Consider the following 17,396-nt stretch of genomic DNA (forward strand, 5'->3'; position numbering starts at 1 on the left):
TCAAGGTTCTATACCAGGAAGAGTCTACATGCACATTAAAAAAAAAACTGTATATTTTATACAACTGATGGAAAAAAAGAATCTGTATATTCAAAGTAGATTATATATATAGTAAGGACATGAAAACAACTTGTCTAAAGATTGCAAAGAACTTACAGTAATTGTTTCTCAAAAAAAAAAAAAACAGTCAGGCAGAGCTCATGTTACAGCATCGTGTGTCAATATATAAACCATATTTTACAAATAGCGGGGAAGGGTGACTAAACAATAAATGGACCTCACCCAGAAACAACAAAAATTTTATGAAAAGAATAATTATCTGGCATTTCGGCTACGGTGCCAGACCACTCAATCCTCCCACGCATTCCATCTCCAACCCAATCCAACGCGATCAACGCACACCTAATCCTTATCTTCGGCTTAACTAAATGAATACCCTCGGCCTCGGGCCACAAAATCGCCAGCTTTCCATTATATTCCGCCATTACAGCGTCATGAAACTTAACATCAAGTGCCTTCAAATCATTACAGCCAACACCAACTACTCTTTTCCATATCTTACTCTTTGCATCAAGCCACATCAACCCTTCACGAAAATAGTAAACATAAAGCAAATCAGCGACCACGCACATGCACCAGACAACATCACTCGGCATCTTCACAGTCTCCAGTCTTCCACCTTGTCTCGCTTTGTACACATTGATTTTCGCAGTTTCAGCAGAATAAATATTCCAACCGAGCGACGCAGTTAACTGCGTTGTCATTAGTCTGAGTCGAAACCTCTCGTCAGGACCCTTGCCTACTGTCCAGCTTCGCTTTTTTGGATCGTAAACCTCGACTTGAATCTTCTTGTTTAGGCACCCTCCGATCATGTGTATCTTCCCGTTGATTACTCCGACAACGGAGTCACAAGTTCGAGCCACCTTCATGCTTGGTCCTTGAGCTAACTCTCCCGAACGAGTATCAAGAATCCAAAGATCAGAAGAAGGTTCGGATAATCCACCAACGAAGAATATCTCTGATCCAACCGCTACGGCTGAAGAGTTGTACATAAAAGGATGAGAAGGGAAGTTACTAACCGGAATCAACTGATACTCAATCTCCCGTTTCGAGCTCTGAATCGGACGGAGAGTGAACCAATATTGTTTCGGTTTAAGAGTTTTTTTTTCGCGGAAGTAGACATAGATGGAGTTTTTAGGGAGGGAAGAGCGCAAACGGAGGAGCTCAGGAGAGCGAACAAGAGACCTTAGGGTTTTGGAAACGTAAGAGAGGTTTAGGTCGTAGGTTTTTGGGACGTGGAGTAAGCACTTGAAAACAAGTTCGTCGGGCAGCCAAGAAAGTGGTGAAGGTGACGACGGATCATTATCATCTTCTCGTAGTCTCTTGCCGGCGATGAATGAAGATAGTTTTCTGACTTTCATCAGAGGAGGAGGAGACATTATCGGGTCAGGGGGAGGCTCTTAAACCTTCCTAAGTATATCCGGGGTATATATATGTTATTACCGAATCCAATTTTCCTATCCATTTTTTGCTCAAAATTTCCCTATTCCTGTTTAAAATATATTTTCCAAAATAATAACGAAAGATATCTTTTATACTATTATTTAAAAACAAGGTGCTCTTAAACAAAAAAAAAAGAACTAGGTAAAGCTCTCATGCTAAAAGGTACATAATAAAATATCATAAAATATCAATAAAATAACAATATGAAAGCCAAAACTAATAAAAGTCACAATATATATATATATATATATATATATTAATATAGTTTTCTTAGAGAAAAAAAAGCATTTACTCACAAGAATTGAGAGCCACAAGCAAGATCTTACAAGACCAAGAATAAAGTGGAGGAAAGCTAGCGACTCAGCCTGTCCTACGAATGCGCTAGGAAGCATCGTGTTACTGCTATCTCTATTAAAAATTCTTATTAACAGCATGTTTTATATAATTTATGATTCATGTAATATGTTACATTGATTTGATATCAATAAAGTTAAGACGTTAAAAAAAAAATATTAATATAGTTTTCAATAATAGTACAGAGTAAAACTAATGATTCATCATAAGATTACGAAGAACATAACAAATTAGAAAAATCTTTTATTAAATAATAATATAGACTGATTTTATTTTATTTGTCGTATTTTCTATAATTTAAGCTCAGTCTTTAGTTTTAATAATCTTCACCGCAGCTTCGACTAACGAAATCATGATAATGAGAGAAGGTTTCAAAAAGAACCCGTTACAAAGCCGGATGAGATCAACAGACCACCACTTATGTATTCGAGAGATTTACCTGCACAATTAATACAAACATCTTTAATGATAAAGAGAAAAACGAAGATGAAACTATCTTTGGCAAAATAAGGAAAAGACAATCCAATTCTCAAATTGAGATTCAACCGAGAAACAACGAACAGAGAAGCGACAAAAAAAAAAGGAAAAAAAAAGGAGCCAGAAAGAATTCTGAGACCAAGCTTGCCAACATCCTGTAAAGGAATGGTGAGCTGCGAGAAATGGAGCCGGCGAATATGGCGTTGAAGGAATCCCCTCTATTTAGAGCCAAAAGTCGGAAACATCGGGAGCCAAAAACGTGATAGATTCGGTGGAAGAAACGAGACAAAGTGATGAAGTGGAAATGAAGGTGTTCAATCCGGTAAAACCAAACCGAAATAGAGAAAGTGGTTTGGATTTGGTAGAACCAAATATACTAAATAAATGTTATTTTTAAGAAACCGCGGTATATGTATATGATTTGGTATATAAACCAATCAAACTGAATAAACCGATTAATGAAAATATAGTAGTATAATTATATGTAAATTCTATAATCTAATTTAATATACATATAATTAATTTATTGATATGATTTTCATATTTAAAATGTTGCTTTTAGTGATATAATATTTTGTTTTAAGTTAAAAGTTATTTTTCATATTTATCAAATTAAAAAAAACATAATTTTTACTTTTGTCATTGACAGATATGTGTACTAATATTTAGTTATTTAATTTTTTATGGATTACTATTTTTTATTCTATAAAAACTATTATTATTATCAACTTGACATGTTCTCAAAAATGTTGATTTTAGTGATATAATATTTTGTTTTAAGTTAAAAGTTATTTTTCATATTTATCAAATTAAAAAAAAACATAATTTTTACTTTTGTCATTGACAGATATGTGTACTAATATTTAGTTATTTTATTTTTTATGGATTACTATTTTTTATTCTATAAAAACTATTATTATTATCAACTTGACATGTTCACTAATAGTTTTAAATAGTAAAATAAGAAAAAGGAAAATTATATGTCGATTTCTAATTATATACAGTAAAATTTAAAAAATATTGTAAAAGATAAATATATATATATATATATATGTGTTTTTGGTATAATATATGGGTTTATGGGTTTTGAGAGAAAGTTGTAGACTTAAAAGTCTATTAAGCAAAAACTTTCATTCATTAAATGACATTTACAATAGATTTATAGACAAAAAGTAAATGCTCCCAGGCACAAAGATCGAGGTCAACTAGTAAAGTCAATCGCTCACGCAACCACCGCATCTACCACCCTCTTCCGCCGGTCAACAGTGTCCCCCCACCGCAACTACTTTCCGGCGAACAAGTTTTCACCGACGCTTCGGCTCCTTGGAGCTCGGACTTTCCCCCTACGGTCTTAAAATTGGTTTATTATAAGCCAAATGATACAGATCTGTAATGGGAGAATGTTTCCTGCAGCAACACATTTTAAAGCTCTGACCCTACTTTGGTCGAGCTTTTAAGGTGTCTCAGCTCCTTGTGATTCTTTTACTGTGAAGTACAGTTTATTTTACCTTATCACTGAGGATTTACCCAAGTATTGGGTTTTACTACTACAACTCTAAATGGCTCAACGCAACTCAAGAGAGGATAAAGGAAAATGGGTGGCTGACTTCCCAAAAGCCACTAAACGCCCCCCAGTGAGGATTCCACATGTGGATACAGCAGCGCTAATTGAGGAACACAAGCTAACGCTCATAGGCAGGGTAACAAACCCCTCGATCCAAAAAACCAAAGCGTTAGTTGACTTTTTTCTTCAACACTGGAGGGTAAAAGGTAACTTTACAGGAAGAGACCTGGGCCCAAACTTGTTTCAGTTTAAATTTGAGACTGAACAAGACCTACAATCAATCCTCTCCCAAGCCCCCTATCACTTCAAGAGATGGATGTTGATTCTTCAAAGGTGGGAACCCATAGTTTCGGATAATTTTTCAGCACTGATTCCTTTCTGGATTACCATCCATGGAATCCCGTTGCATTACTGGGCTGATGTAGCACTGGACGCTATTGGTAACGATCTTGGATCGGTCGAAGACTTTGATGTGGATCGAGGAAGAATCAGAGTTCTAATAAACGGTCTGAAACCGCTGGAAATGTGCTTAGACATCAGCCTACCATCAGGAGAAATAAAGCAAGTGGAGGTGGAGTACGAGAATCTAGAGAAACACTGCTTTGCTTGCTACTCCCTCACACATGAAAAGGAAAACTGCCCGACGCTCAGAGCACAAGCCAATGCGAATTCTTCTGCTCATTTAAGAATGGGAATCTCCCAAACCAGAACTCTAGACAGGCTGGATGCAGATAAGAGAAGGCAAGATGCTAGACACCATGCGAGAGCTGCGCCAGAGGGGAACTCAAAATACCGATCAAATGATAATTCATCTCAATGGCAGAGAAGCTCCTCTCGAACAGTTGGCTGGACCCAAGGAAAAAATGTTAGATATGATTATGGGGTGAGAAGAGACCCGAATTACCAGACAGGTATTCAAATCTCAGAGATAAGCAATCCACACCGTATGCCCGCAAAAACTCGACTCTCCTTCTCTCGAGATAACTCCACCTCGACACAGGCCCATAAAACAGAGTGGAGACCAGTCGCTAGCGGGACTCAAAGAGGAACTCCATCGAAGTCTCTCCACTCTATAGCCTCACACACTCCTTCGCCAAGACCCCAACGTGAAGGAGGATCGCTAAATCTAACTGCATCTTCTGAGCCTAGACAACGATCAGGAAAAGAATGTGCCCCATCGCAGGAGAGAAGGTCGGCTCTGGATCGACTATCGCTATCAAAGGAACGAATTCCTCTGCTCCAGGATGGAGTCGCAAACGCAGAATCAGGCAGGCTCCAAGAAGTGGAGATTAAGCTTCTGGATGACATCATATCTCCTACATTACATGGGAGGAGTAACATTCCTTCTGGCTCAAGGAACCCGGCTCCGCGGGTGGAAGAATCTTACGATCCCAACCAAGATAGATCCCCTATAAGATCACTTAGCGAGGACAGGCTCCATGTTTCACTGAGACTGGGACCTCTAGCCCCTGATACAGAAAATGATATGGCCTTTCCATCGCTGAACCAAGCTCAGACCACAAACTTGCCTCCTACGAAACCTCATACAACGAGAAAGAGACAGGTGAGGAGTCCAACTCAGGGTGTTAGCGTAAAGAAGAGGAGGGTTACAAAGACCCAAAACTCACCAGAAGGAAACTGACTAGGGACAACAGGAATCAAAGCTCGGTAGCATCTGCAGCTGCTTCTGCGGGTACTCAACCACGAACAACACTGATCCCGGCCTCGAAGAAGAAAGGAACGGATTTTCGGTCCGCTCCTCCTCCTCTTCCTTAGTGAATCTGAGCTGGAACTGTCAGGGAATGGGGAGCGACCTGACAGTTCGTCGACTCCGAGAGTTTAGGACAAAAAACTCTCCGGATATTATGTTCCTCATGGAGACAAAACAAAAAGATGAAGAAGTTTACAAGATGTACAAGGGCACTGCTTTTAAAAACCATTTCACAGTACCACCTGAGGGGCTCAGTGGTGGTCTCGCTCTCTCATGGAAAGACGGTGTTGATATTGAAATCTTGTACTCTTCAGCAAATGTTATTGATACAAAAATTGTCTTCAATAAAAAAAAACATTTTTTGTGTCCTATATTTATGGAGCACCAAACAAAGAGGACAGACCTCGCTTCTGGGAGGTTATGTCAGACATAGGAGCCCAAAGGACTTCACCATGGTTGCTCACTGGAGACTTCAACGATCTATTAGACAACTCAGAGAAAGTGGGCGGTCCGCTGCGATGGGAAGGGTCGTTCCTATCTTTCCGAAACTTTGTCTCGCAGAACGGCTTGTGGGACCTCTAGTTCTCAGGCAACTCTCTCTCGTGGAGGGGAACGAGATACACACATTTCATTCAGTCGCGACTCGACAGAGCAATGGCAAATGTTGATTGGATGGAAATGTTCCCGGTGGCTAGAAGCGAATACTTGAGGTTTGAGGGGTCCGATCACCGGCCTCTCTTGACACACTTTGATGATCACCTCAAGAAGAAAAAAGGCTTGTTCCGTTATGACAGGAGACTAAACGAGAAACCCGAGGTTTGTCAGATTGTGGAGTCTACTTGGAAGGCATCTTGCCAAGACTCAGTCCTAACAAAGCTATGCCAAGTGCGACACAAACTGGTTGAATGGGCAAAGGAACAAACAGCGGCAAGCAGGGATCATCTAATCAGAAACCAGAATCTTCTTGAACAAGAGCTTTCTAAGACCATTCCGAACCAGGATCAGATTGAGGTCTTAAAAAAGATTCTGAGTAAGGCGTATGCAGAGGAAGAAGACTTCTGGAGGCAAAGAAGTAGAATTCAATGGTTAAATGGAGGGGACAAAAACTCCAGCTTTTTCCATGCGATTACAAGAGGACGACGGGCCTGTAACAAGTTCACCATAATTGAAGATGAAGCTGGACAAGCTTTCTATACAGAGAACCAGATTACAAAAGCTTTTGCCACCTTCTACCAGAACTTGTTCACAGCGGGTAGCTCAGATGCTAGCGACGTGGTAAATGAAGCCCTGATCCCGTTAGTCACTACCGAAATGAACTCGAAACTGATCGAGATCCCTGACAAAGCGGAAGTGCAAGCAGCGGCTTTCTCCATCAACCCAGGGAAAGCCCCTGGCCCCGACGGCTTTTCCGTGGGCTTCTATTAAACATTTTGGGACGTGATCGGCGATGATGTCTACCGTGATGTCAGAACTTTCTTTGAGACTAGTTGCCTGCATCCAAGACAAAACGAGACCCATCTCAGACTTATACCCAAATCTACGGGTGCAAAACGGGTATCAGACTATCGACCTATCGCCTTGTGTAATACACACTATAAGATCATTGCAAAGATCTTATCCAAGAGGCTCCAACCGCTGCTCCACACACTGATATCTCCCTCTCAATCAGCCTTTGTCCCAGGTAGAGCAATTGCGGACAATGTGCTGATTACACATGAGATTCTACATTACTTGCGGAAATCAGGAGCGAAGAAGCACGTGTCTATGGCGGTGAAAACCGACATGAGTAAGGCGTACGATAGGATTGAATGGAGTTTCTTGCAAAAAGTTCTTCAAAGACTCGGGTACCATGGGACTTGGATTGGCTGGCTAATGGAGTGTGTCTCCTCCGTATCGTACTCTTTCCTAATTAACGGTGGGCCACAAGGACACATTAAACCTTCGAGAGGACTCCGGCAAGGGGATCCACTTTCACCGTACCTCTTTATTCTCTGTACGGAAGTGTTATCCGGACTGTGTAAGCAAGCGCAAATGAAGGGAACGCTTCCTCCAATCAATGTGGTTCGGAACTGCCCTCCAATAAACCACCTCCTCTTTGCCGACGACACCATGTTCTTCGGGAAGTCAAATTCAGCGAGCTGTGCTACCCTCATCTCCATCCTGGACAGGTACGAGAAGGCTTCGGGTCAGAGCATTAACCGAGCAAAATCGGCGGTAACTTTTTCGTCGAAAACGAGCCAAGAGTGCAAAATAAGGGTGAAGGCCGTGCTGAACATGAGCAATGAAGGGGGAATAGGAAAGTACTTAGGGCTTCCGGAAAATTTTGGAAGGAAGAAACGCGATATATTTGCTTCCATTGTTGATCGCATCAAACAGCGAGCTCATGGGTGGACTGCTAGGTTCCTTTCCAGGGCAGGAAAGATGGTACTACTAAAAGCGGTGCTGGCTGCAATGCCTACCTATGCCATGTCGTGCTTCAAGCTCCCTATGTCCTTGTGCAAACAGATACAATCGGTTCTCACGAGATTTTGGTGGGATGTCAAACCGGAGCTAAGGAAGATGTGTTGGATATCTTGGGAGAGACTCACACTTCCTAAGAGTGCCGGGGGTTTGGGCTTCAGAGAAATAGAAGTGTTTAACGACGTGCTCCTAGCTAAACATACATGGAGATTACTAAAAGAGCCAAACTCTCTGCTCGGCCAGACATTACTGAATAAATACTGCAAAGAGAAGGATATTCTAACATGTCACGCCCCAAATTCCTCCTCTCACGGCTGGAGAGGTATTTTGGCGGGAAGAGAAGTCTTAAAAAGAGGTTTAGGCTGGGCAGTGGAAAATGGTAAATCCATAGAGATGTGGAATGAGGACTGGCTTTCAACAACGGAACAATGCCGCCCCATTGGCCCGCCTACTTGGCAAGCTTAGAATATGCGTGTGGAAGAACTCTTTAAGCCGGCCTCAACAGAATGGGATGTCGATCAGGTTAAGCTCCACTTACCTCAGTATGAGGATCACATCCTGAAGTTGGTACCTGGCTCCCTGGATATGGATGATGAAAGAGTATGGCTGGGGGAAAAATCAGGTCAATATACCACCAAATCAGGCTATGCACTAGCAAAGGTTAATAGCTGCAATCTCCAGGACAATTTCAACTGGAAGAAGTGTGTATGGAATGTCAAATGCTCACCTAAACTGCAACACTTCCTCTGGAAACTTAAAGCTAATGCCCTAGCGGTAGGAGAGAATCTACTGAAGAGGGGCATCCAAGTGGATGGGAAGTGTAAAAGATGTGGAGAAAACGAATCAGTGATTCATGTTATGGCGCTTTGTCCTTTTGCGCAGAGGGTGTGGAACAAGGCTCCAGTGGTGAGTGGGCCGCTGTTAACCTCTGTCCAATCAGTAGGTGAGCTGCTAACTGAGTGCACAAAGACAATAAATCTACCTCCATCAGGTCTGGTGAACCCCTTGTACCCATGGATATTATGGGTTTTGTGGACAAGTAGGAACCAACTGCTGTTCGAAGACAAGTCTTTCTCAGAATCAGAAGTGATGTTAAAAGCTCTCAAGGCTGCAAAAGAATGGCAAGCGGCCATGTTGCCTGCGAAAACATCCCCTGTTTCAACTAAAGACTTTAAAAAGTCGAACATGGTACCTCGATTACTTGCTAGTGCTATTAGTATCTACTCAGATGCGGCTTGGAATGGCTCTTCTTGTGCAGGGGGTCTAGGCTGGGTGGCGACAAACCAAGCAGGCGGTACTCTCTTCAAAGGAAACTCTCCAAGACGTGTGGTGGCCTCTGTTTTAATAGCAGAAGCGCTGGCGTTAAAGGCGGGTCTCACCATGGTTGTATCAGCCGGTTACAAAGATGTGGTCTGTTTCTCAGACTCCCAAAATCTAATCAACATTCTCACAGGAAACAAGTCTGTGATCGAACTCAAAGGAATCCTCCATGACCTAGGCGTGTTGAGCGAATCCTTCTCTTATCTATCTTATCGTTATGTTCCTCGCAACCGTAATGAGCAAGCTGATAAACTTACTAAACACTCTTTATTTAAGATGTCAAACAATCTCTTGGAGATTGAAAACTCTTGTTTCTAGTTTATTTGAATGAAAGAAAGGTTTGACCAAAAAAAAAAAGTCTATTAAGCATAATGGCCCATTTCTGTGTTTACTGAAATAACAACAATGCTTTTTTTTTAAATCACTGCAACAAGTAAGCGTTTTAAGATTTGGTGGCGGTCACTGGTGATTATGGATGGGTTTTTTTGACAAAAAATATGGATAAGATTATTGAGAGCACAACCCATATATATAGTTCAATAATCATCATATCTCGAACATAAAACTAGATTTGCTTACGATGATAAAGTTTAGGGATAAGATTAAAAAGTTTTAAACGGACGACGATAACGTACGGACAAAAAAAGCAACAAAAAAGAAAGAAGTAATGTACTAATGGTAGTTTCAAAAAAAAAAAAGTAATGTACTAATGTTAATGGTTGATGAGGTTTCAAGATTTCTTAAACTTTCTAGGTTCTCTATAATTTATTAATACAAAACCGGGTTGTCACGCACTGTCCTTGGTGAAAATGAAATTTTTATTAAAATTGTGATTAATATGTTATCGCGAACGATCTTCTCCCTTGTATCTAATCGGGACCCACTCTTCTATCTCTTTTTACCCTTTCTTCTCTTCTATCCTCTCACAACTCACAAACAAGTCATCTCCTTCATTTCCCACCTGAGAAACTAGCTCCCCCACGAAAGAGCTTCGGTCTTTGTTTCTTTTTGTATCTGTGTTTGTGCCTAGTTGCTAAGCCTTGTTCTGATTAGTCTTGAGTAGGTGTTTGGTTTCAACTTTTCTCGGTGAGATCTGATCGTAGCCGGTGGTGGTTAATAGTTGATTAGTTGGCTGTTTTCTTGAGATTTGTTAGGGTTTAGTGATGAAGAGAGGGAAAGAAGAAGAGAAGAGATTGGAACCGATGTTCCCTAGGCTACATGTGAAGGATGCAGAGAAAGGAGGGCCAAGAGCTCCTCCAAGAAACAAGATGGCTCTCTATGAGCAACTTAGCATCCCTTCTCAGAGGTTTACTAGTAGTGATCGTGTTGGGGGGTCTTTGCCCCGTAACACCTCCCCTTTGCTTCCTCCTGGACCATCATCTAACCAGGTATATTACTTGCTTTATGTTATTTTCTTGGACTCTCTTTAAATGGTATTGCAAAAATTCATATGTGATTCTTCGTCTACTGGCCAGGGAACTGATAACTTTGTCACGCAAATGCCCTTGATGGAAAATGTGCGGACTTCTCCAGCACAGCATGATCATCAGAGGAAAATAGCTAGAGAGGAAGATGATTTCGCTGTTCCAGTATTTATTAACTCTAGAAGACCTGGCAGAGGCAAGAGTGGCTTAAAGCGAGGTGTTGGCTTGGCAGCTAACTCAGCTACTGAGGATATGGATCTTGCATCGACTAGTGACCGAGTAGATGATGGACGCATTAATAATGGAGTTGAGTCTCACATGGAGGCATCGGAAGAAGAAGGTCATGGTAATCTTAATGATGAGTACTGTACAAGTGGAGGAGGAGGATACACCTCTCTGCAACAAGAGATAAATAATGAAGAGGAGGCGAGTGATGATAATTCGATGGTGGATTCTGTTTCCAGCTTAGATGTCTCTCCTGATGAGGTTGTGGGAGTTTTGGGTCAAAAACGTTTCTGGAGAGCAAGGAAAGCTATTGCCAAGTAAGTTCACTACATTTATTTGATTCCACCTATTTGCTTACTTGCTTGCTTGCAAGAAATCAATACTTGAGAGGCCCCTGATTCCTCCCCTTAATGCGCGATTGTATGGTAGTTAAAGAGCCTTTCTGTAACATATTTAACGCAAAATTGGATCATGTTAGCAGGGAGGGACATTCGTACATAGTGCAAGGTGCCTGCCGAGACAGTTTATGGATTTTATACTGTGTCTTCTTAGCATCTGCTTGTTGGAACATGTCCCCTGTCTCGGTTTGGTATTGGTATTGCTTTTATTCTTGGGCATTTCCCCTTCTTGTCACTCAAAGGGGTTGAACCAGGTAGGGGAACATGCTTCTGAGGACCCTCGGGGGATCTAAATTTTAGTTAACCATACATAAAAGCTAGGTTATGAGTCTCATGAAAATGCAGAATCCTAGTTGCTTAGGAGGATCCTTAGGGGGTGATTGCGAACTACGGAAGTTCTATGGAGTTTAGACTCCATACTCTGAGATTTAAAGTTCTAGATATCAGTAACTTGTCTTTTCTTTTTCATGTTTTCTTAGTTAACAGTTTTATGATATTTTATGTGCATCTTTGGACGCATTGATTTGGCATTCTTGATTAGAGCTGTGGATTCATAACTTCTTCTTTTCGTTTTCGATTGTTCAACTATATATCATCTTGTTGATTTGACTGTGTTTCTCCTTACAGTCAACAAAGAGTATTTGCTGTTCAACTGTTTGAGCTGCACAGGCTGATTAAGGTAAAATCTAGATTTTTTTTTTTTTATTATTATGGATGTTTACAAACGTATTTCAGCTGTAATTTGTAATCGTAATAATTCAGGTACAAAGACTAATTGCTGCATCACCGGATGTTTTGGTGGATGACATGAGTTATGTTGGAAAAGTTGCTGCTAAAAGCTATCCAGTGAAGAAGCTCCACCTTCCATCAGGGTTTATAGTAAAGCCTCCTCTACCACAGGTTATCAAACACAGAAGCAGCGACTACTCGGAGAAGACTGACCAACATAAAATGGAATGCTCAGCTGAGAACGTAGTTGGGAGGCTGCCAAACCAAGGTCAAGGTCATCATCATCAACAACCTTCCAACTACATGATGCCTTTTGCGACCAACCAACCCAATGCAAATGGATGTTACTATCCCCCTCAGCCTCCTCCTCCTTCGGGAGGTAACCAGCAATGGTTGATCCCTGTAATGTCTCCTTCCGAAGGGCTGATATACAAGCCGCACCCAGGTCCAGGTCCGGGGCACACAGGGCTGGTCTGTGGAGGGTATTATGGTCATTTCATGCCTGCACCAATGTTCATGGGTGGTGGTGGTGGTCAGCCTCCTCCGTTTCACCCGGGCATGGGATTCCCATCTCATGGTAATGGCTACTTTCCTCCATATGGTGGTATCATGATGAACCCTTACTATTCCGGACAACAACAACAACAACAACCCAATGAACAAATGAACAACAACATCCAACAACAGAGCTCAGTGAATGAAGCGACTTCACAACAACAACAACAGCCAACGAAATCTTATCCTCGGGCTAAAAAGAGCAGGCAAGAGGGAATCTCTGGTAAGAAGAAGTCCTTTCAACCATTCTCAGCGGTTGATGATGATGATGATGATGATAATGACAAGATCAACAATGCTGCACCACCTACTGAGGAAATGATGACGACAACCACAACCACGACAACAACTGTTACTCAGACAACGAGAGATGGAGCAGGAGTGACGAGAGTGATCAAGGTGGTTCCGCACAATGCCAATCTGGCGAGTGAGAACGCTGCAAGAATTTTCCGGTCAATACAAGAAGAGCGTAAACAGTACTACCCTTGAGCCTCTCTCTCTTTTCTTCTTCATTGTGTTGTTATGCATTGGAGCAGTGTGATACATGTTATTCTCCAAAATTTGTATAATAATATATAAACGTATGGAAGCTTGGATGTCATCACTCAATTCATATCCTAATATTAAAAGCCTTGTAAACATTTTGGAACACATACGTTTTTGTTCACCCTCTTGTAATAGATTCTATGAATAAAAGGAAACTTGCAATCTCTGTTTCTTTTTATCTGAGACTGGAAAGGAAACTTGTAATTAACATATATGCATAGAGATATTATTAGCATCATACATACAACAACAAATACTTGGGGGGAGGAGGGAGAGGATGATCAAGCACTGAATCCTTGGTGAAGGGAGCTCCAAGGACCGGTAGGGATAGTGGGACAAGCCTGGATTGCTGCCTCCTCCATCTGTTCCATCTGAATCCCAGCGTTGCATATGTTTGCAATGGACCTCATGTGCTTCAATCCGTACTGAGACAATGATCCACAGTGCTTCTCAAAAGCTCTCACCTAATCAACAAACCCGCATGAAAGCTTAAACATCAAAAAACAGTATGTAGTGATAGACTGAAAGTAAAGATTATTTAGAGGAATATACCAGTGTTTTAAGGCACTCCCAGTCATCGACAAGCGGTTTTCCACCAGGCCTTACTTTGTTTAGCACCGCAGGACCTTCTGAAATGCCAAACAAGAGTTTCCCAATTAACAGAACGCTATTGTCGACATGGAGTCTGTGAGACATTGCTTCAAGGACTTGCTTCTGAGCTTCGGCTTTTCTTGAGCTACCTTCTGGTGCCTTTTTATACTGCATTGTTTGAACAATTAACTTTAATAGATTAAAAAGGTATTCAGATATTATTATTATTATTATTTTAAGAAAAGAGAGTTAAGATGAACCACCTTCTCCCAGAAATGTACAAGGTCCGCATCACGCTGGTTTGTAACTCCTCCTGAAAGTGGCCGGAGTGAATTTTCATCCGCAAAGGTGGCGTTTTCATTGTCTGGGTTTGTGCCCAAGTAAAGGACGAGTTTCTCCTTGCCTAGTAGTCCTATATCTCCAAACTCCATGACATGAGAACCATATGTCGAACCAGTAGCTGCAGTCCTCTTCTTCACCTGACAATAAAAAATTGAAACCATTTTTGATGCATGGTTCACTCACATCATCTCAATGAATACAAAACATGAAAGCTTACTTACCAGTTCATATTGCTGGTGCAAACTCTCTGTCTGTAAATTGTGTTTATCACTAAAACAAAAAGAATAACGGAGGAATAATTAAGAATCCTTATACAAAGATCATCATCATAATAATTTAGGTTTGAAGCATTCATTACCTATCTTCCAACCAAGCAACACTGTATAAGTCACCTAAACAGGTCTCAAACTCGGACGGTACACTAGTATCCTCTCCAGGACAATAAGTACCCCAACTACTTTCTTCTGCATTCGCTGCTGTTGTCGCGTAAATGTTTAAACCTTCTGGTAAAAGACCTTCGAATATGCTTCCAGATTCACATGCCTCTAGATAAAACACCTGCAAACCAAAACCAAAAAAAAAAACAAAAAAGGTGAAGCCAAAGAAATAAAAATAATAGCATTTTCAGAAGATTTGTGTGTACCAAGCTCTTATATGTTCCAGAAGCATGTTTTTTCTTCAGTACATCGTTTAGATCGTTTGCATATAGAGCCGGAGAAGTTGGCATCCCTATAAACAAAATAAACCATGGAGAGTTGAATCATTGCATTAACTTGGTTGGTTTTAATTAACAAAAAAAAACAAGGTAGAACTCACCAAGTACTCCGGGGCCACCATGATCACTATAGTATATGAAGATATGATCGTCTGGACCACTGTCTACAACCTTACCACTTCCTCCTTTAAGAGCTGTTTTATTTCCAAGAATTACAGCAAACAAATTATCAACGTTAACATCATCTCCAGTGTAATCCTGCCACAAGCATAAGATCCAAAAAAAAAACAATTAACTCAAAGAAATCCACAATAATAACTTGCACATCTAAAAATCGAAAGAAAAAAAAACCTTGGGAATTCCATTATAAACATCATTTCCATTAGGACTGTTGATAATGATTCCAGGTCTTGGGTTCTCTTTGTTCTTTGCGATGTCATCATACATGAACACCACTATATTCTCTTCTTTCACTCCACCTTTCCTCAGCAGCTGATAAGCATGACAAACATCCGCCTGTAACATTTTGTAACAACTCATTAATTAGTACTAAACTAAAACTTACAAAAGCTTAATAGTATCAAAACAAGCACACAACATTGAACAAAAAACTATATATGAACACCACATGCAAGAACTATACGGGTTTAGCCGACCCACATACAGAATCTGCACACGGTGGAATCGTACCTGCAGGGGCTATAGCGAGTTCAGGACTTTGGTCTTAAGACACATTAACACCACATGCAAGTTTAACTATAGCTCAAACTGAATAAATCCAACTTAAAAATAAATTGGAAGGGAACTTGTAAAATATATTATAGTATTCGAATTGTTATAATAATCAAGAAAAAAAAGATTTTCAAGAAAACCGTGGGCTCATCATGCATTCTCTTATCAAGAAATGACTGACGTTAGAAGAAGACGTACGTCACGTACGTACACATAAAGCTAACTTAAAGATGGAAAACTTCAAGAGAGAATCGAGATTAATACCTGATGCCTGTAGTTCCAGTATCCTCTAGACCCGGCGACGAGAACGGCCCACTTAGTACCGGCGGAAGAATCATCGCCGACGTCGTCTTCTGTTGGGCGGAAGAACTTAGAAGCTTGCGAAGGTAGTCTGATGACGTCACCGGAAACGACGACTAGCGAGAGGAAGAGGGCTAGAAAGGAAACGACGACGGTGAAGACGGCAGTCATGTTTTTGAATTATTCTACGGCGAAGGTGGTGGTGACGTGGTTTAGAATCTTTGGGATGAGGCCGGGGGGCCAATGCTATTTATAATGAATCTTTGTTGTTGATTGCAAAATAACGTTTGCCCATTGCTTTGGTTACTGAAACACGCAAGTTAAGTAAAACTTTTTTTTGATTTACAGATGTCCTGTTTTAAAATATTTTACGTTAGAGAAATTACATACGTTAAAGTAAATGTCACGAGAAACACAAAATTAACAAACTACTTAAAAAAAAATATATATATATATATATATCAGAATGTTTAAAGTGATATTACGGTGTCAACAAAATCTTCATCAAGTCAAATATCTAAACACTAACCGGATGAAAATCACTTTATAGATGTTTCTTTCAACCTTGTTCAGAAAAAAAAAGATGTTTCAACGACAACTCGAGTCTCGAGGCGACATTTTTCTTTTGTTCATCATCCTTTTTATCAAAATATTCTATTGGAATAATCCCTTTCGATCGTTCTTAAGTCTAACCTATTGGAGACAGATTTCACTTAGTTCCATATCCAACCGAGAATCCGGTTAAAGTCCTTCAAACTACTAGAAGACAATGGGTCCACAAAGATTCAAGGTCCATGCCAAGCTCAATAAATGGCCTATGCTAAGCTGACACATTCAAACCACAGTGTAACAGAGGTTAAAACAGTAACGACGGCCATAGAAGCACCTGATATTCGTTAAAGATTACGTGGCTGTTACGATAACCTATTAAAAACAAAACCAATGATAAAAATTGATAGGTATTACTATGATTTTCGAGCATACCGAGAAGCCGCTTTTGGTCGATGTGGCGCACTACGTTCATATGCTGCCAAAAAGATGGAATTTACTTTAAAACGAGTTATCAGAAACCATGGGAATTTAAGTTTCATTGGAATGTTGGTAAGTAATGTTTACTAAATGGTTTTTTTTGTACCAAGCACATATACAAAAGAGAAAAAGACTAGAATAGCACCAAACCAAGTTTTTGTTTCCAAAGTAGTATTCAAGGTTCAAAGTCACAAAAATAAGTTTCATTAAAGAGGTAAATATATATTTATACATTTGGGTTAATTAATCTAAACCTTAGGTTTAGAGTTAAAGGGTGAGGTTTTAGAATTAAGGTTTAAAATTTTATAAAAAATAAATACTAAAATAAAAAATAAAAATTTAAAAAACAGTTTCAAAAAAGTATTTTTAAATTATAAAAAGAAAATTTAAAAAAAAAATAAAAAAAATATTCGAAAAAAAA

At 40.2% G+C, this 17,396-nt stretch overlaps 3 protein-coding genes across 4 annotated transcripts; 1 reads left to right on the forward strand and 2 right to left on the reverse strand.

Annotated features, from left to right (window-relative positions):
* Positions 1-161: 161 nt before the first annotated feature.
* Positions 162-2,760, reverse strand: LOC106365125 (F-box/kelch-repeat protein At2g22050-like). The gene has a single exon (XM_022691850.2). It carries the CDS (start codon positions 1,437-1,439, stop codon positions 279-281), a length of 1,161 nt encoding a protein of 386 aa, XP_022547571.2. The 5' UTR covers positions 1,440-2,760; the 3' UTR covers positions 162-278.
* A 7,501-nt stretch (positions 2,761-10,261) lies between these two features.
* On the forward strand, positions 10,262-13,430 carry LOC106368547 (protein EARLY FLOWERING 3). 2 transcript variants are annotated; one of them, XM_022691323.2, is made up of 5 exons: positions 10,269-10,777; positions 10,865-11,355; positions 11,520-11,633; positions 12,064-12,115; positions 12,199-13,430. In XM_022691323.2, exons 1-5 carry the CDS (start codon positions 10,553-10,555, stop codon positions 13,207-13,209), a joined length of 1,893 nt encoding a protein of 630 aa, XP_022547044.2. In that variant the 5' UTR covers positions 10,269-10,552; the 3' UTR covers positions 13,210-13,430. The 2 variants fall into 2 exon arrangements, with proteins under 2 accessions (XP_013663999.2, XP_022547044.2); XM_013808545.3 differs by lacking the exon at positions 11,520-11,633 and having other exon boundaries at positions 10,262-10,777.
* Positions 13,317-16,182, reverse strand: LOC106368548 (vacuolar-processing enzyme alpha-isozyme). The gene is made up of 9 exons (XM_048741427.1): positions 15,911-16,182; positions 15,266-15,430; positions 15,016-15,172; positions 14,843-14,928; positions 14,558-14,757; positions 14,421-14,469; positions 14,121-14,336; positions 13,819-14,025; positions 13,317-13,730 (listed from the first exon to the last, which is right to left on the reverse strand). Exons 1-9 carry the CDS (start codon positions 16,115-16,117, stop codon positions 13,548-13,550), a joined length of 1,470 nt encoding a protein of 489 aa, XP_048597384.1. The 5' UTR covers positions 16,118-16,182; the 3' UTR covers positions 13,317-13,547.
* Between the last annotated feature and the right edge of the window lie 1,214 nt (positions 16,183-17,396).

This window comes from Brassica napus, chromosome A9, assembly GCF_020379485.1.
Source record: "Brassica napus cultivar Da-Ae chromosome A9, Da-Ae, whole genome shotgun sequence".
Classification (NCBI taxonomy): Eukaryota; Viridiplantae; Streptophyta; class Magnoliopsida; order Brassicales; family Brassicaceae; genus Brassica; species Brassica napus.

Bases quoted from the DNA above. Each gene is read 5' to 3' on its own strand.
- LOC106368547 (XM_022691323.2), top strand. From the start codon at position 10,553: ATGAAGAGAGGGAAAGAAGAAGAGAAGAGATTGGAACCGATGTTCCCT. The intron at 11,634-12,063 runs GTATTGCTTTTA...TTCTCCTTACAG, and splicing joins CCTGTCTCGGTTTGGTATTG to TCAACAAAGAGTATTTGCTG. The intron at 12,116-12,198 runs GTAAAATCTAGA...GTAATAATTCAG, and splicing joins AGCTGCACAGGCTGATTAAG to GTACAAAGACTAATTGCTGC.
- LOC106365125 (XM_022691850.2), bottom strand. From the start codon at position 1,439: ATGTCTCCTCCTCCTCTGATGAAAGTCAGAAAACTATCTTCATTCATC.
- LOC106368548 (XM_048741427.1), bottom strand. From the start codon at position 16,117: ATGACTGCCGTCTTCACCGTCGTCGTTTCCTTTCTAGCCCTCTTCCTC. The intron at 15,431-15,910 runs GTATTAATCTCG...AAAATGTTACAG, and splicing joins ACTGGAACTACAGGCATCAG to GCGGATGTTTGTCATGCTTA. The intron at 14,337-14,420 runs GTAAGTAAGCTT...TTTTATTGTCAG, and splicing joins TGCACCAGCAATATGAACTG to GTGAAGAAGAGGACTGCAGC.